Genomic DNA, 20,165 nt, shown 5'->3' on the forward strand with positions numbered 1-20,165 from the left:
GAATACGCTTGAGAGTCCCTTGGACTGCAAGGAGATCCAACCAGTCCATTCTAAAGGAGATCAATCCCGGGTGTTCATTGGAAGGACTGATGCTAAAGCTGAAACTCCAATACTTTGGCCACCTCATGGGACGAGTTGACTCACTGGAAAAGACTCTGATGCTGGGAAGGATTGGGGGTGGGAGGAGAAGGGGATGACAGAGAATGAGATGGCTAGATGGCATCACCGACTCTGTGGACATGGGTTTGAGTGAACTCCGGGAGTTGGTGATGGACAGGGAGGCCTGGCGTGCTGTGATTCATGGGGTCGCAGAGAGTCGGACACAAGTGAGCAACTGAACTGAACTGAAGGGGAATAAAACTATGATATAGCATCTTCAGAGAGCTAGGACACTAGACTGCAGTCATCATAAAGCAAAACAATACAAGAAAGGAACAATTAGAAAATAAGTGTGACAGAGATTTCACTGTCAATCTCCTCTTCCTTAGTAATGAAACTCCCAAATTGCTGGAAGCAGTTATGTGTCCATCTACATTTTCAGACTATTCTACAGAAAAAGGTAACTAATAAAAAGTAGAAATATTTAGGTGAGCTTCCAAGAAAATTCTGTTTTATGACACTAGCAGAACTTCCTATGGGTCTTCCACATAATCTCCTTAAGGCACATCACAAACTTGTGCTCCAAAAATACCCACCCAAATGTAATTTTCCCCCCAAATGCTCTAGTTGCACAAAGGATTTAGCATCACATCGGCCATTACAAGCACAGAGAGGGTGGCTGTACCTAAACTGAATAATGAAACCTTAATTTTAAATGACTTGGTAATAATCAAGAAGCCAGAAACTCATCTGGAGTTTATTAAGCCAAGAAGATTCATTTCCTTACACAAAAAGGATTACTGTAAATTACAGTGTGGTTGTCAACCACATTCTTTTACCAGAACTAAGGCCAAATTTCAAAAGTATCAGCTATTTGGCAAGTGATACCTTTCAGGACTTATAAGCATTTTCCATGTCTAAAAATGTTTGCAAATTGGCTTAAAAACAATCAGTTGAATAAAGTTATCATTTGAATATAACACCTAAAATGCATTCCCTTTCTTCATAGAAACTATAAAAGCTTCTCTTTTCTAAAATAGCTCATTAGGCTCTTTTTCAGGAAGACATCCAAAAAATGTCTTTATTCGAAGGCTCTTACAATTGAATACAGCAGAAAAGCAAAATTAATGACATGACTCAAAGACACACAAAAAAAAACATAAAAAGTAACTTGAAGGATTAAAAAGATGCATGAAGAACAAAGAATAATTGAAATAATAGTAACATATAGAGGTGGTGCCAATGATAAAGAACCTGCCTGCCCATGCAGGAGATGCAAGAGACACGAGTTCTATCCTTTTGTTGGGAAGATTCCTTGGAGTAGGAAAGAGCAACCATTGCAGTATCCTTGGCTGGACAATTGCATGCAAAGAGGAGCCTGGAGAGCTACAGTCTATGGGGTCGCAAAGAGTCGGGCATAACTGAGCATGCAGTGGCCCCTGCCCCACTTAATGTATAGAGACTTGAAAAAACAATTCGTATGAAAAGCTTAATGCAAGTAATCTATATAACCTACTCTCTGATCTGAAACTAGAAGCTGAACAGAAAACAGTAGTGAGAACAGAACACAGGGCAGTGTCTTCAACAGCACAATTAATATAGAATTCTCTTTCTTAAACTTAAAAGGTCTCAGGCAAGTTGATTAGCCTTATTTATACTGTAAGTCCACTGATAGGAAAGAATCAGAAGCAAACAAGTGTTAAAACGTACAGAGTCCCTAGAAAGAAAAAGATGACAGTATCATCAAGAAACAGAATTTAGGGAATTCCCTGCGGTCCAGTGGCTGAGACTCGGCACTTTCACTGCCGAGGGCCTGGGTTCAATCCCTGGGTGGGGAACTGGAATTACACGAGCTGTGCAGCACAGCCCAAAATAAAAGGTAAAACAAATAAACAACAACAACAAAAAAAACACAACTCATTACTTGTAAGGCATTTGTTCATTCTAACTTCAAGTCCTCATAAACGAAAGGATTTTTATCCCAGCTTAAGAACACTATCCGTTCCGTCGCTCAGTCGTGTCCGACTCTTTGCGACCCCATGGACTGTAGCCTACCAGGCTTCTCCGTCCATGGGATTCTCCAGGCAAGAATACTGGAGTGGGTTACCGTTTCCTTCTCCAGGGAATCTTCCCGACCCAGGGATCGAACCCGGGTCTCCCGCATTGGAGGCAGACGCTTTAACCTCTGAGCCACCAGGGAAGCCCTAAGAACACTATAGAAGGGACTTAATCAAGACTCAAATCTGAAAATCAAAGATCAGAATACACAGCAAGTTATCTAAATGCATTGTGGGATTCACACACAGGCATCCATGTGCTCAGGTGCACACACACACATCTGTAAAAATTAGCCATTCTAGGAAACAACAAAAAAAAATCAATTAATCATCTCATTTTTAACTATATACAGATGTGCATATATGTGCACACAATCATTCAGCTGCATCCAACTCTTTGTGACCCCATGGACTGTCGCCCACCAGGCTCCTCTGTCCATGGAATTCTCCAGGCAAGAATACTGGAGTAAGTAGCCATTCCCTTCCCCAGGGGATCTTCCCAATCCAAGGCTCAAACCTGTGTCTCCTGCATCTCCTGCATTGGCAGGCAGGTTCTTGACCACTGTTTCAGAAAAATAAGAACAAGGACACTTATCATCTGTTGAGTACCTACATATCTTCGTTTCCTTTTTTTCTAAATTTTATGCCACCATGCAATCCTCATTTTATAGAAGTGAGAACTTAGCCCTACAGATGCTACACATCCTGTCTGTGGTCACACATTTTATCTGGACCTGCCACATATGAGGTATGCCTGGGCAGTATTATCCCAAACTCTGCCCCTCTCCTCACTACAGCACGTTAAATGCAACAAAGGAACAAATCCACCATGCCGCAAATGTACACCTTCATGGCAACAAATGTGCATCTCTAAAAGCTTAAAAAAGCTTTATTTCTTTTACTACCATCTGCTTCTGATTAATATCACTTCTTAGAGTCACTAAATCAAACCTATTAAGATATATTTATTCTAAATACTATAAACAAAGTATCTTCACCAAATTAATATCAGCTCAAAACCCAAGGGAGAAGAGAGATACTTTCCCTGTTTAGGAAAGAGGAAATAAATTCAGAAGAAGATTAAAATGACTTCCAGATGATCTCCAGCACATCAAGGGCACAGACTTCTAAAAGACAGCTGTGTACTTCAACTTTGGTACTTTATGGGGAGACCATGATGATGCCTTCAGACCTGCTGTCCTAGAGTGTACTCCCTTAACTGTGAACAATTTGTACCCCTGGTATACGTAAGCTGGGGGTAGGGGACAATTTTGTTAGCACGAATGAAGAGAATATAGATTTCCTGGATAGCTCTTCCTACCTCTGCTTGCAGGCATGCCTGCCCCCATACCAAGACTTTCCAGGAAGATTTCCTGAAGCTTCATTTGGCTCCCACACTAAGACGCCAAAGCTCTATTTTCAACCAGTGAGAGACTTCTCTTGCCAAATTCAATGGCCTTGTTCCATTTTCTTTTCCCTTGATCACTTCCTTTAGTCCTGAACCCTGCTGTTAATTCTCTTCTTTCTATCTTTCATGGAACCAACACTTCCCTTAGGATGCCTAACACACTCCTGGTTTTCTGCCCAGCATTTTGACCACAACCTCTCTTTCCTCTTCCTTTCCTCTGAACAGAAGACATTTACTGCCAGGATACACACCTTGATCTTCTAGGTTCCAACATCATTTGGAACCCAGGGGACAGAATTTATATTAAGTTCTGTGGCATTTATATTACAAAATGTTAATTCTTTATCCACAGTTTGGGCTTGACAGTCTCACTACCTTCAAATAAGCACTTTCCATGCTAAGTAGTCTACAAGCTTCACTGACTGTCCTGCCAACAGAACAATCCAAGGGGACCTTGCCCATGCCAGAGCCACTGCTGCTGCTGCTGCTAAGTCTCTTCAGTCGTGTCTGACTCTGTACGACCCCACAGACGGCAGCCCACCAGGCTCCTCCATCCCTGGGATTCTCCAGGCAAGAACACTGGAGTGGGTTGCCATTTCCTTCTCCAATGCATGAAAGTGAAAAGTGAAAATGAAGTCTCTCAGTGTTGTCCAACTCTTCGTGACCCCATGGACTGTAGCCTACCAGGCTCCTCCGTCCATGGGATTCTCCAGGCAAGAGTACTGGAGTGGGTTGCCATTTCCTTCTCCAGAGCCACTGCAACCCAACTTAACTCCCCTGTACACCATGTTCCTCCCATCATCTCTCTGGCCCAACTCAAGGACCTTCTCTAAGAGCTTCCAAATTGTTCTCCCGACTCCCCAGAGATATGCTGTACAACACGCAGGCGTTTATCCCCATACTGCCCTGGAACTGTCTCTCACCTGCCAGGATGAGCTCCAGGAAGTACCACTAAAGTCAGCACCCCTATCTGCCTTCCTCAATACATGCAGGTGCACGCATACACACACTGTCTCTAAGTCCGTCTCATCCTAACACAGGAAATTATTCAACAGTACCTATTCACATCTTAGTGTTAATTCACGCTACAGTTATATTAAGTCTGAGCACTGTCTTATGCTTTTTAATTGTGAAATAAGAAAAACAGGAGACAGAGGCAGACATACAGAACAGTACAACAGCATGTGCATGTCATAACATTAGGTACAGCTACAAAAGAGGGAGACAGAGGAAGATGAATGAAACTATTGGGTTTTTCTGTTAGAAAAATCTAACTTCAAACACTGATTCTATCAGTCCCAGAAGTGCTGGAAAAGAAACTTAACTTCTTTGAGCCATTCTTTTCTTATCTGGAAAAAAAAAAAGAATTATATTTAACAGCTGGTCACTAGATTTGTGGTGGTGATCACTTTGTAGTGTATACAAAGGTCAAATTATCATGCTGTCCACTTGAAACAATTATCAAAATCATATTTATAAAATAAAGTACTAGCATTGAATTAATGTGACAGCTAGGAGGAATAATTTTTTTAATTACATTAAAAAAGAAAGTCAGTTTGCATCCAACAGACAGAAAGTTTCAGCTTCCCTTTTGCCCTCATGTCTGAATGCAGTTCTTTGGAAGCCTGCACTCCTCAGCTTTATGTGCCATTGCAGAGTGACTCCTAAAAAACTGGTATTAAGTGCAGCGCTTAGAAAGTATGAAGCAGATAGACGTTTGAAACTAGGCAGAAAGAAGTGTTCTCATTCCCAAATCTGTAATTATTTTCTCGTTTCCAAACACGATAAAGCTATTTTCAGCCTGTCTCCAGTTAGTTCCTGCAGACAGTCCATGCCCAGGCGAGAGGACACCAGTCAGGGAGTTGTAAGACTTTTTCATGACCAATACCCAAAGTTTCATGACGATGCACTGTCCCCACGGCAGGATATTCAGCTGAGGAGGCTCATGACAATTTTCTAGGATGTTTATTACCTTATGATACTTGCTTACCTTTGGGCATCTTTACAACTGGCTGAGCAAACTCAATTTCTCATGGTTGAAACGTGCATTTTAAAAACATGCTTTGAACTTGCTCAATCCAGAGCTGAACTTAAAAATGAAAAACAAAACCAAAAAAAACCTTAACATAATAAAATCAACCTGTCTTATTGAGTGAAGAACTGCCAGAAAATCAGTTATATCAGAGTTAGAAAATATCACGCATAAAGAATTAAGACACTTGTTCATTCATCCGTTTATTTTCCCGTTTACTGACTGCCTACTAAATAAAATACTCATTCTTATAGGAGTAACAGTCAAGTCAAAAATATATATCATATAACAGCAAGTGATGACAAGTGCTATGAAGTCCAAGAGTATGGAGCCACAAGTGCAATTAGTGTATAGAGAGGGAGATTAACAGGAGGTGGTATCATTTAAACAGAGATTTAGGTGAGCGAAATATACTCAAGCAGAGGGAACAGCAGTGCAAATGTCCTATAATAAAAGCCTCCGCACATTTGTGGACTAGCAGGAAAGCCAGGATGACTGGAGCATGGCAAGCAAGATGGAGAGAGGGATCAGAAACGAGACAGGCAAAAAGGAACTAGGTCTTGGAAATAGGTCTCTGCAGAACACGGGTTAAAAATTCACAGTATCCACTATGGAGGGCAGAGAGGGAAGAGCTGAATTAAAAAAAATCTCTGGTTCACATTTTTCAAGAGGAACCTGCCTGTTACTTTGGAAAACAGCAGGCAATGATGGAAACAGTAAGAGGTGGGCAGATTCTGGGTGTATCTGAGGATATGAGCCATTTGGATTTCTTGTCAGCCTGGATGTGGGGTGTGATCAAAATGAGCATCCACAATGACTCTGAAGTTGGGAACCTGAGCACGGGGGTGACCAGTGGTGTCATTTACTAAAATGGGAGACACTGGGGGGATGAGAAGGCAGTGGTTGGGAGAGAGAGAAACTGAGAATTTTGTTTTGAACCAAGCGTGATGTGCCTATTTGACCTACAACTGGAAACCGTGTGTGTGTGTGTGTGTGTATACACATACATGTATGAGGTGGGTGCTGGAAACAATGTCAGGGTCAAGAATATATGTGGAGGCTATCAGCACACAGAAGGTGTACAAAGCCATGGATCCAATAACACCCACAAGGGAGAGGTTATAGACAAAGAAGAGATGACACGGAAAGATGAATGAACTCCAAGAGTCTAATATTTACTCGACGAATTAGGAGTCTACAAAGGAAAACCAGAAATATCAAGTAAAATGGGAGAAAAACCCAGAGGGCAATTGCAGAAAATGTTGCAAGCAGCAAGGTGTGGTCAACTATGTCTGATTCTACTGATAGATGGATGATATTTTTACAGGCAACAGTAAAATTCCAAGTTGATCAAAAAACAGCACTCAAGAAGTAAAGGCAAAAATGCTTGTTTATTTTCTCCTTCCTCAGGTAGAATGAGAGACTTTAAAAGGAAAAAGAATTCCAGAATCAAACTTTGTTACAAGGTTGGTAACAACTGCCCTTCCTTTCAATATTATGAAATGGTGTTATAATAAAATAAATTGGGTATTCCCTTCCCAGCTCAGACACCTAAGTCAAATTTAAATCTAGTCAAAAACGTGGAATCTTTTATCATGATCTGTGTTTCAGTCCTTACAAGTCTAAAACATTAACAAGAAAGTGCCCTCATCAAAGGGCTTCCCAGGGAGCTCAGTGGGTCAAGAATCTGCCTGCAATGCAGCAGACGCAGGAGACACAGGTTTGATCCCTGGGTCAGAAAGAGCCCCTGGAGGAGGGCACGGCAACCCACTCAGTATTCTTGCCTGAAGAATCCCACGAACAGAGAAGCCTGGTGGGCTACCGTCCCTGGAAGCGCAAAGAGTCAGACAGAACTGAAGCAATTGAGCGCACACACACATGCTCGTCAAAAACCATGACATATATCTCAAAGCACTATATATAACAGTCTGAACAACTTTTGCTACACCATGGGCTACTTAAAATCAGGTATTATAAAAGAAAAAATTGAGACTTTTGTAAATTGTTTAGAGAAGAAACTAGTTAGGTATCATTGATCTCCTACTGTAAACTTAAAGTATAACTTCATGTCATGACATAAAAATCTTTCCCTTTTTAACACTTTAAAGGGCTTATGAAGCATCTATATACACCAGAGGGCTTCCCTGGTGGCTCAGGGGTAAAGAATCTGCCTGTCAACACAAGAGACACAGGTTCAGTCCCTGGTCCAGGAAGATCCCTTGGAGAAGGAAATGGCAACCCACTCCAGTGTTCTTGTCTGGAAATCCCATGGACAGAGAAGCCTGGTGGGCTATAGTTCATGAGATTGCAAGAGTTGGACACGACTGAACAACAAATAACATACACCAGAACATTTGTATGTTCTAAAGTCTGCAATTACTCAAGAGTGTCTATCAGCAATGCTGTGGCTTAAATAATATTTGATCATGAGTTTTCCAAGCACTAACATCACAAGACAGAACCTATTGTGTGTGCAGGACTTGTCAGAAAGAGAAAGCAGCTAACCTCACAGCTTTAGATGGAATGAAGACCGAAAGCCCGTTCCCTTCCTGCTTTCTAAATCCTTCATCATGAGTTACTGACCGGTGGCCTCGTGAACAATACGGTATACTGATTAAGAGTCAGACTGCCTGGTTTCAAATCCCCAACCACCATTTACTAGTTATAGTGTTTCCTTGAGCAAATTCTTTTACCTTGCATTCTTCTTTCTCCTCATCTGAACACACACACACACACACCCCTTTGGGAAATAACAGTCCTTCATTATAAGACCCTGTAAGTATAATGCTCTAGCCACATGTCTTTCATGTGATTAAAAAAAATAGTGGTTGCTTCAATGGTTAGTTACTCACCTACTCTTGTAAAACCTTCAATAGGAGGCAACCCACCATTCATTTCAGTCCATTCTGGTATGGAGGACTGCTCTTTATTTATAGAAGGTCTTCAAAATACTTGAGCTGAAAGGCTCACTGTGCCCAATTAGTTATTACCAGTTCTGCCCGGTGTGCGTGCTCAGTCATGTCCAACTCTGCGACCCCATGGACTGTAGCCCGCCAGGCTCCTCTGTCCAGTGGATTTTCTGGGCAAAAATATTGGAGTGGGTTACTATTTCCTACTCCAGGGGATCTTCCCAACCCAGGGATTGAACTTGTATCTCTTGTGTCTCCTTCAGTGGCAGGCGGATTCTTCACCATTGCACCACCTGGCCCTCTGAGCCCAGAGAAAACTTTCCTAACCTCTCTCCTTAAGACAATCCTCCATGTACTTAGAGACAGATGTGACGTCTACGGCTGTGCACCACCATCTAAATGCACGTAGGCACCAAACTGAGCATCCCGTAACCAGGAATTAGAACCAGGTTTTGAGAAGCCAATTGGGAAGGATTTTACACTTTCTGAAAAAGCTGTTTATGGGGCTGTGTCGCAATTCATCTGTAAGTGGCAGAGTGAGTGTGCTCAACCTCTGTTTCAAAGCTGTGCAGAGATGACAGCTATTATCCTTACTAAGAGCTTTGGGTACATCGAGAGTGTTTTTAAAGAAACATACCCAACAATCACCTTCAGCAAGAGGAAACACAGGTAATACACATAATTTATCATTTCCTCCAGCTCAAATACATTACTGACAGTTGACAGGTTTAAGGAGATCTCCAGACATCAATTAAATCAGTCAACCCTTTGACTGGATGCAAAATGTCTTTGTTTAACAAGCACTTGAGACCTTTCTGTCCAGGAGTGGAGGCCATGGGAACGATACAAGAAATTCAGTCTGCAGACAGTAACAGATGAAACAGTTAACCTACACTCTATTTTCTCTGAACTAAAACAGTCTAACTAAAAGGTAATTGTGTTGATGTTGCTTGCTTTTTCTTAACTAACATTCGCAAAAACAGTGCTTTTCTAAAACTCACATGCTGTTGAGAAGTGATTTTTTTTAACTTTTTACTTTGTATCGGAGTATAGCCGATTAACAATGTTGTGACAGTTTCAAGTGGACATCAAAGGGACTCAGCCATACATTTACATGTATCCTTTCTCCCCTTTCTCCCCTCCCATCCAGGCTGCCACATGAGATTTTAAAAGGAAGGAGGCAGTAAAAGGAGTCAATTAGTCTCAAGAGAAACTCTTGACCACCCGAAGCACCCTTGGCATCCAGAGAGAGCGAGCGGGGGAGTGCTGCCCCATTGGGTTGAATGAATCGCATACTCCCTGCCACACTCTCCAGACATTACTCCTCTCTCAGCCTCAGAGAAGCTCTAAGATTTTCTGTGCTTTGCAAATGGCTGAAGCAACATCAAGGTGCCCCGTTTCCTCATAATGACCAACTGTTCCATTTTTCCTCTCATAACTGGAGATGAAATGGAGAACTCGACAGGTCTCTCCAAACAACCAAAAGCAAAGTGAGACCATTAGGAGATAATTCCTCGATGGCCCTACCATGCCCATGACCCTAGAGACTCACCTCAAGAGCCCAGGGGCCCTATGCGCCTCTTGTGACCTCCTTTAGGGAAGACCGAACCCTCCCTTGTTTCAGCTTCACCCTTCCTCACTGGAACAAACCCAATGAGTTATCTGTTAGATGGGGCTTCCCTAGCAGCTCAGACAGTAAAAAAAAAAAAATCTGTCTGATATGCAGAAGGCCAGGGTTCGACCCCTGGATCAGGAAGATTCCCTGCAGAAGGGAATGGCAACCCACTCCAGTATTCTTGCCTGGAGAATTCCATGGACAGAGGAGCCTGGTGGGCTACAGTCCATAGGGTCACAAAGAGTCGGACACGACTGAGTGACTAACGCCTTCACTTATTCTCTACTGGTTAGATAAATATCATTAGTGATCTGAGAAAAAGTAGAACATACACCTTTCATCTATTTACTTAGATGGAAAATGCAAATGACAAGTTTAATTCTGGTCAGAATAATGAGAGGTTGGGGCCCCCTACCCCTGCTCATGGCTGCAAATGAGCACAAAGCTTTCAGAGGGTACCTGGTGATGTGTGAAAGAGAAAGTGTTAGTTGCGTTCAGTAGTGTCTGACTCTTTGCGACCCTGTGGACTATAGGCCACCAGGCTCTTCTGTTCACAGGATTTTCCAGGCAAGAATACTGGAGTGGACTGCCATTCCCTTCTCCAGGGGACCTTCCTGATCCAGGGACTGAACCCAGGGCGCCCATATTATCAAGAACCAAAAAATCATTCATTGCCTTTGGCCCAACGAGTTCATTTCTGTAGCTGGCTCAAGAGTACTCTTTTTATGAAAGGTGCAAGTTCCTGGTATTTTCCCCCACTTTAAAAAGAGGTCCATTTCTAGTTTTCAGTATACCAGTACCTTGAAAGCAACCAGGATGACTGACTCTGCTAGAATCCTCCCAGTTCCTCAGGAAATACCTTGTTGGATGTGTTTACACTTTCCGGAATCAAGCAATTCTAACAGCATCTCTACCCAGGTTCCTATTTGTGTGAATCAGTTCCTTCCCAAGAGAATTCTGTGAACGCCCTCATCTCTTACCACCCCTCCTGCCCTAAGACTCCTCCTTATTTGCTAAATAAAAGTATGTGTTCAAGAAACAGTAAAATGCTGCGTAAAGAATAAAAAAACAAATTGACATCAAGACACCTTTTGGCTGCTCACGACTGCCCTGAGCAATCTATGATGCTAGAAATCAGAAGAGTGGAACAGTAAAGACTGATGTGTCCTCTGCAAGGAAACCTTCCTGAGCTATAAAATACTTGATAACATTATTAGGTTGCTGGGCATGGGCCTATACGTTTGACCAAAGGTAGACTCTGCAACTCTGGGCTTCCCAAGTGGTGCTAGTGGTAAAGAGACTGCCAGCTAATGCAGAAGACTTTGGAGGGCACGGCAACCCACTCCAGTATTCTTGCCTGGAGAATTTCACGGACAGAGAAGCCTGGCGGGCTACATTCACAGGGTTGAAAAGAGTTGGACACGACTGAGTGACTAACACACACATACACAGCCCAGCAAATACCTGGTACAAAGCAGGCACATCAAGGGCAGTTTTGGATAACAAAATGACTGCATGTACATCCCCATGAGGGAAGCCATTAACTAGAAGGCAGGAGTAGTGTGACCTCACTCAGGAACAGGGTTGGGGCAGAAAAGGAAATACTGAGTAAACAGGCAAGCACACACTGGCACCCAAAGGAAGGCACATCGTGTAACTGCTCCCAACCAACTGCCAAAGTGAAGAGCTCAGCTTCAGACACTCGGGGAAGGGAAGAATCCCGGTTCTTCAGTTCAGCTCAGTTCAGTTGCTCAGTTGTGTCCGAGTCTTTGCAACTCCATGGACTGCAGCAGGCCAGGCTTCCCTGTCTATCACCAACTCCCGGAGCTTGCTCAAACTCATGTCCACTGAATTAGTGATGGCATCCAACTATCTCATCCTCTGTCATCCCCTTCTCCTCCTGCCTTCAATACTTCCCAGCATCAGGGTCTTTTCAAATGAGTCAGTTCTTTGCATCACGTGGCCAAAGTATTGGAGCTTCAGCATCAGTCCTTCCAATGAATATTCAGGGTTGATTTCCTTTACGATTGACTGGTTTGATCTCCTTGAAGTCCAAGGGACTCTCAAAAGTGTTCTCCAACACTGCAGTTCAAAAGCATCACTTCTTCGGCGCTCAGCTTTCTTTATGGTCCAACTCTCACATCCATACATGGGTACTGGAAAAACCATAGCTCTTACTAGATGGACCTTTGTTGGCAAAGTAGTATGCTGTCTAGGTTGGTCATAGCTTTTCTTCCAAGGAGCAAGCGTCTTTTAATTTCATGGCTGCAGTCACCATCTGCAGTGACTTTGGAGCCCAAGAAAAGAAAGTCTGTCACAGTCTCCATTGTTTCCCCATCTTTTTGCAGTGAAGTGATGGGACCGGATGCATGATCTTAGTTTTCTGAATGTTGAGTTTTAAGCCACCTTTTTCACTCTCTTCTTTCACTTTCATCAAGAGGCTCTTTAGTTCTTCTTCACTTTCTGCCATAAGGGTGGTATCATCTGCATATCTGAGGTTATTGATATTTCGCCCAGCAATCTTGATTCTAGCTTGTGCTTCATCCAGCCCGGCATTTCACATGATGTACTCTGCATATAAGTTAAATAAGCAGGGTGATAATATACAGCCTTGATGTACTCCTTTCCCAATTTGGAACCAGTCTTGTTCCATGTCCGGTTCTAACTGTTGCTTCTTGACCTGCACACAGATTTCTCAGGAGGCAGGTAAGGTGGTCTGGTATTTCCATCTCTTGAAGAATTTTCCACAGTTTGTTGTGATCCACACAGTCAAAGGCTTTGGCATAGTCAATAAAGTCGGGTCCATAGGTTTTGTTAAAGCCACAGCCTTGGGAATTCCCTGGAAGTCCAGTGGTTAAGATTCTGCACTTCCAAGGCAGGGGTCACAGGTTCAATCCCCGGTCAGGGAACTAAGATCCCACATGCCATGCAAAGTGGCAAAAAAAAAAAAAAGAATAAAAGATTTTAAAGCCACAGCCCTAAGACTGTACCTTTCATTCAACAAATATTTATGCAGCACTGAGCCAAATCCTCAAGATAAAATGTTGTTCCCGCCTTCAGTTAGCACCTAGTCTAACATGGAAAAATGGATGCAATTATACCACAGAGTACAGAAAGGGAGGTCTACACAAGCAATAGAGACAAGGAAGAACCGAGTGGGGTGGACGCTTGGTAGCCCAGAAAAGGCCTCACACAAGGGTCAACCTTAGACCCCAAGTGTGGGAGATTAAAGAGGTGTAACATATATTAGGTCAACAAGGAATGAGTACTCCAATCACAACAGTCTGAAGGTGAGAAAACAGCACCCTGAACGCAAGCGAGGATTAGGGAACACTTCTAATGGGCTTCCCTACTGGCTCAGATGGTAAAGAATCTGCCTACGATGCAGGAGACCCAGGTTCGATCCCTGGGCCAGTAAAATCCCCTGGAGAAGGGAATGGCTACCCACTTCAGTATTCTTGCCTGGGATATCCCATGGAGAGAGGAACCTGGGGGCTATGGTCCATGGGGTCACAAAGACTCAGATATGACTGAGCAACTAACACACAACTTCTCTACAGTCAGCACCTCCTTCAACTGGCATAATCACCCCTGGAGGCTCAAAGAAGAAAACCGAGGCCTACAGGATTTGAGAAGCTGAACCACGACTTAAAGATTTAATTTCAAAATGGTGCTTTTTTTCCTCTTTTTTCAATTGAGATTTAATTGACATACAGCTTTGCATAGGTGAAATGTGGATCCCCGAACAATTTGACATATATTGTGAGATGAATACCACGGTAAGCTTAGTCAGCATCCATCTCTTCAAAGAGTTACAAAAATGCTTTTCCTTGTGATAAAAACATTAAGATTTACTCTCTTAGCAACTTTCCAAAATGCTATACAGCAATGTTAATTATAGTTATCCTGAATTGGATGAAAGAGGTCAAAAGGTACAAACTTCTAGTTGTAAGATAAATAAGTTCTGGGGATAAATGTAAAAATCTGTGCTCTTAATCTCTATGCTATCTAGTGGTTATGTAAATAGTAATGGGCAAAGTGAGCAAAAACAAACAGCCACAGACCAGACTGTAAAGGGCTGTGGAAGCTACGTTTCACAGCTTAACGTATATGCAGACTTTAAAATCTTTTCGTGCCTCCACAGAAAACAAAAATCAAAATCAAGTTACGTTCTGAAAAACTAATTCCAGTTTCAACAGCTACAATAAGAACTGCTTTCTAACACTGAAAATCTTAAACAAATTTTTACCGAGTCTTTTCAAGTTTAGCATTTGTCCATTGAAACCATATATTATTACCAGAAATGCACCAATGAATTCAGTTAAGATTTTCAAATGCATGTTTACATCACTTTACATCCATCTGAAAAGCAACAGTACAAATCATGAGAACCTTTGTTTTGTCTGCAGACAGCACTACTATGCACTGAGGACTCAGTGCACTCAGCAAATCCTTTCCCACCAGACCACAGGTGGGAAACCACCGAGAGAAGGGAAACAGCTTACAGAGAAAAAGAGCGAAATCACTCAGGAGAATTATGTAACTATCAGTGGGAAACCCACAGAGTGCAATTCTTTCAAAATTTAGCATTAAATGCAAACAAAAGTGATGACCAGCACATGATCCCTAAAGGACAGAAATGGGCAAGTGGAGAAACAGACCAGCTGGAAGTAACTGGGGAAGGATTCGTATTCTGGTGCCAGGCATGACAATGAGCTCAACTGGCATCTCTTTGGTCCTTCTACAGGGTGACAGTGATACTGAAAATATCAAACCCAGAGATAACAGGACTGGCAGGGGAGCAGGAAGGTGTGGAATTAAACTAGCCTGTTCTACTCCAGTCATAAAAATTACTACTGTGTTTAAACCTCAACCTAGATAGGAAAATGAAAGTCACAAACTGGAAATGGGTAACCAACCAATGCAGTAAGCAATAATGTTCAGCTTTCCATCTCATTGGTGTTTTGTCTGTTTATTACAGGGTTTTTAATGCTCCCCCCAAACAGAAAGACAGAGGCAAATATCTGGCACAGAAAATTAAAAGGTGCTGCAGAAAAGGACTAAAATTACAGGGTCTGGAGTGCATTTTCCACCACTTCCTCTCCCACTCCATGACCTTGCTAGACTCAAGCTTCCCCTTTGCCATCACCTTCAAACCATTACATTATCTGGCTTTCAACGACTGTTTAATCATAAACTAGCTAACTACATTATTAATATTCCAAACTGCATTTTCAACCAGATAATAATCCAATATCATGACGTTGAATTATCTTAGAAGGTTATGTTCCTACATTTGTTTTTATTTCAAATATGAAACTAAGCAGAAGTATATATACACTTTTAAATGGCAAAGAACAATTTGAAATAAAGACTCGTAAAGTGACAATAACTGGCAGAATAACAAGCACTAGTCCTCACCTGACCCTTTCTCTTCCTCCCAAAACAAAAAAAAAATGATTTTAATTCTGGTTGCGGGAGTAATACATCAGTTATTTAAAATCGCTGATGGAGCACAGAAATGGTAAGGACATACCCGCATGGACTCTGGTTATCTTTCAAAGATTTACCATGCTATTGGAGTCTTTTGACCTTGCCTTAGTCAAAGCTGCAGCTGAAAATAAAAGTAGCTGATCAGGTCATATTACATACAATATATATAATATGTATATTATAGTACTGTTGTTGCTATTTAGTCGCTAAGTCATGTCTGACTCTTCTGCTTCTACTCTGCTTCTGTCTACTTCCCATGGACTGTAGTCCGCCAGGCTCCTCCGTCCATGGGATTTCCCAGGCAAGAATACTGGAGTGGGTTGCCATTTCCTACTCCAGAGGATTGAACCCGTGTCTCCTGCACCGGCAGCAGATTCTTTACCACTGAGCCACCAGGGAAGCCCACGATATGATAGCATATAATATATCAAGGATATACTTATTTGTGTTTTATATGCATATATACATGACATAATTTACATAATACATATGTTCATATACATGCATTATGTATATATACATAGACACACATATATATGAATGAAACATTTATGCTTCAGTGTATGTAAAGTATAACATAAACGGAAAAATGGAGCAAGAATGTTAGCCAGCAGGAGAAAGATTTACACTATAATCTTCCACACTTTCCAAAATACTTTATATACTGTGCAATCAATATTTTATTTTCAAATTAGGGGTTCTCAGAGTTAAGATGTTGTGGCAATGAGACAGTCATTCATCCTGCTTCTTTTGGCAAGAGCAGTATTTTAAAATATGTGCTCTGGTTGAGAAGAAGAGGGATACATTCGGACACTAACTGAAGAAATACCATAAACCTAGCCGCGAACACTAAGCTGTCACTTCAGTGTCCCAAGTATACCAAAAGTATAGGTGAATATGTAAATTACCATGTTATCTTCAGTGAATGTACTGCCCTGCTCCCTGGGGCACTAGAAAAAGAAGTCAATTTTAATTTCATAAGAGTTAACCACATTCAAATGACAAGGCAAAGCCTTTAGAAACATTCAGCTTTCTGCTAATGAGGAACAAAACACTTTACCAAGTTACCAAATCATTGCTGACAAACACTTTTGGGGGAGTGGGATGGGGGTTGTGGAGATGAGCACATTCACCAAGCACATGAGATACCTTTTATCACAACACATCACCCCAAAGTTTATTACAAACTTCTCACAGAAATCTTATCCAATTACAAGCAAGTTATCACCAAAACAGGAATGCTGAGATCTCCAAATCTGTATACTAAAACAGGAAAGGATGTGAAATCATCAGTAAGCACAGATTCCCTTAAGCAAACACTGAACTTGCAGGTGCAACCTCCACACTGGAGCCCTGTCTGGCCAAAAATGTATCCCATATTTCTTCCCTTCTCCCTCTCTACATCCCTAACACTCAAACACTGAAGGGCAAGTTCAACTTCTAAAATTATGCAGTACACACACTGCTAATGGAAAATTACCTTTGAAAGGCTTGACTTGTCAAGGTTTATGAATGGGGGAAGTTATTTCTCTTAACTACATTGCTGGAATTTTTCCACTCTCATTTCAATTCAGAATACAGTGTTTATTCCTCTCCCAACCGCCCCATGCCCTCGCCTCACACCTTTAGGTCACCTTCAAACCAGCTCAAAGTTTCAGTACAAAATGATGGCAAAGCTAATTTCTTAGACGCCCTCCACCACTGGCTAGGTGATAGTGAGACATTCACTTTCCTTTGGTGTGAAAAACCATAACATTTAAAGCTTATTCTTTTTTTCCCACATACATACATTTAAGACTTTAAGAAGAAATAAATTAAGGTACTGTTTGCTTTGGCATTCTTGAATATGCTGTTTTTCCCAAGGAAAAATCTTTAATCCTAATTTGAATATTTAAATACGTTGAATAGCCCAGCACCTGGCTTCAATAACCCCTAAATGACTGCCAAGCTGGTAAAGACATCACTAACAAGCAGTGGTTCCTGATTCACATCTGCCTGGAAGACTTCAGAATCATTATAAAAGTCATCTTTGACATCCAAAAAGATAACGGTTAGAAGTCCTGGTGTTAACTTTTCACAGACAGAAGTAACCCTAAGGCACTGATCCTGGATCTTCCAGGAGACCGTCTCCTTTTAAAGGCAAAAACTGGAGTGGAAGATCTCCTTGAGGCATAGCTGGGTAAATAACCACCCTTGCGTGAGTGATTTCAGGAGATCTTAGTCTTACCAATGCCGACTTAGGAAAGCCTACGCGCCCTAATTTACACAACCTGAGCTCCGGAAGCCACCTCGGAGAAAGCATCGCTCCAGGGGCGCCACAGGTATCTTACGGTCCTCCATCCGCCCTCCCATCCGACACACAGTACCGCCCAAGCTGGTGTATTTCAGGCGTTTCCATTTCTAGCCACCGCCGGAAAAAGGCACCCGAGGACCCTGAGCCGTCTCCGCCCTGCAGAGACATCCCCGGCGTCCTGGCGCGGACGTGGGATGGTCCGCAGGGATGCGCGGTCCCCAAACCCCGTGGGGCCCTGGCAGAGGCGCTCCGGGGCAACTCAGGGAAACAGCTATGAGGAGGGCAGCGCTAAGCTTCGCTGGACGTTAAATGATAAGAGACACGGAACTCGGAAAGTCCCCCGAATTACGGCGCGAACCAGCCTGACGCGCCGCGCCCACGAAGGTCCGGGGAGAGCTGAAAGTCCAGTGGCAAGAGCGGCCAACTCGTGCGGAAAGGAGGGGAGAAAAGGCACTCACCTCCACCCATCGCTGGGCCTCGGCGAACGCCAGGGCGCAACCGGCCTCCGCCTCCTCCATCCCTTCCAGAACTAGGGGGAGAGAGAGGTGGTGGGTGCGCAGAAAGGCGGCGGTGCCGCGCACGGCGGGCCAGATGCCCCGGCCTCTCTCCGGCTGCAAGACGCCGGGGCACGCTGTCTCTTTCCCTTTGTTGCGAAGTTGTTGAAACTTCGGCAAAGTTTCGAACCGCGAGAACTTGAATACGTGGCTTTCTCCAAACTCCCGAAAACGCCGCGGAGACCGGACAGAGGGCGGGAGGCGGGGAGGGCGGCCGGAGGAGGCGCGCGGCACCAGACCCGAGGGCTGTTCCGACTTCAAAAGTCGCAGCGCGGCCGCCGCCCTCCCGGGATGCCCCGCCCCGGCCGCCCCGGCGCCGCTTCCGTGCCCCCTCCGCTCCCCCACCCCCCGGCGCCCCGGGGCTCCCGGCCGCAGCCGCCTCTGTGGTCGGACAGTCTGGGCTAGGGGATGCCACCGTCCTCCCAGAGGCCGTGGCCCGGGCCACGCTCCCGCTCCCGCGCCGCGGGCCCCCCATCCTCCCCGCCGTGGCCGCATCCTGTCCTCATCCTTCTCGCCTCCGCCCGCCCGGCCGCCTTCCCTCTCCCGGGGCCCCCACCGCTCGCGGCCGCCCGGCCGGCCTGACATACCAGGAATAGCTGCACACAATTGCACCTTTCCCGGCCAAGAGACGTCCCCCGCGGTGGAGCTCGGCCCGGCCCGCCGCCCTCACCTGCTCCCGCTCCGGCCGAGCCCGCTGCGCGCCCGGCCCGCCGCCAGGTGCGCTCAGCCCCTCTCCCAGGTCTCCGCCCCCTTCCGTGGCCCGGGCCCTCCTGGCGGCAGGTGAGGGTACTGGCCTAGGCACGTGCAGCCCATTGCCCCCAGCCTGGGCCCGCCCCGCTCTGCTCGGCTCCCAGGTGGGCGAGGAGGAAGGTACCTGCCACTCCAATCCCGGCCCTCCGCGAAGGGTCCGAGGGGAAAGAAAGTCAGCCCCCACCCTGCGCGTCAAACCAGCCATCCGGCGTGGTTTGGGAACACGCCCGGAGCAGTAAGGTGATGGCGTCATTCACCCCCCGCAAGGGCCCTGGGTAGGTGTGCAGGTCTGGAGGGTAGGAGGCTCAAAGGCTGGCGTATGTGGATTCTTTTCGTACTCAAATCAGATCTCCGGAAAGGAACCTGCTTATCTGTCTAGGCTCCCTGGAACCTCGCTTCAAGCTCTTGAAGCCCTATCCCGGCCATACACTGATGGTGTCACGGTTGGAAGATGAGTTCTTACTCCAGTAGAGGAAGCAATCATTTTATTTTTCTTCCTGGTGGATCGTTTACTCTATATGATGAAAAATGACGTCAAAGAGCAAAGAGACTAGCATAATGAATAACTAGAATCTATTTTTGCCTTATTTATTTCATCACCTTTTCAACTGAAGATATATTTCCTACTTCAAGAGAGAATTATATTTCACCCATAGATAGCTTAATAGACATCTCATTCTTTAAAGAACACTTTTCTGCATATTATCATTTTCACACTTAACTAAAGCTAACTATAATCACTTAGTATTAACTACACCCAGTCCAGACTCAAATTCCTCCAATGGATTCCAAAATGTCTTTTTACCGCTGACTTAGACCACAACCCAAACAATAACCACATAACGCCTTTAGTTACCTCTTTATTTTTTTAGCCTAGACTAGCTTTTTACTTCTCTCCCACTCCACCATCCACCCCCTGTTTTAGAAGGACATTGCCTTAAGGAAACCAGTCAGC

At 44.0% G+C, this 20,165-nt stretch overlaps 1 protein-coding gene across 11 annotated transcripts in view; it reads right to left on the minus strand.

Moving 5' to 3' along the window:
* The window catches only part of LMO7 (LIM domain 7), a 228,959-nt gene extending 210,266 nt beyond the window's left edge, over positions 1-18,693 (minus strand). For 3 of the 11 annotated variants that reach the window (XM_055426473.2, XM_055426475.2, XM_055426474.2), the window contains exon 1: positions 18,365-18,545. In XM_055426473.2, coding sequence (XP_055282448.2) covers positions 18,365-18,424 — 60 coding nt within the window. In that variant the 5' untranslated portion in view covers positions 18,425-18,545. Of the gene's footprint in view, positions 1-18,364 lie in introns of all 11 variants that reach the window. The other 8 variants (XM_055426486.2, XM_055426484.2, XM_055426480.2 and 5 more) reach the window with 7 other exon arrangements.
* Between the last annotated feature and the right edge of the window lie 1,472 nt (positions 18,694-20,165).

Source organism: Moschus berezovskii, chromosome 13, assembly GCF_049115385.1.
Source record: "Moschus berezovskii isolate FMDL1 chromosome 13, NW_MosBer_1.0, whole genome shotgun sequence".
NCBI classification, from domain to species: Eukaryota; Metazoa; Chordata; class Mammalia; order Artiodactyla; family Moschidae; genus Moschus; species Moschus berezovskii.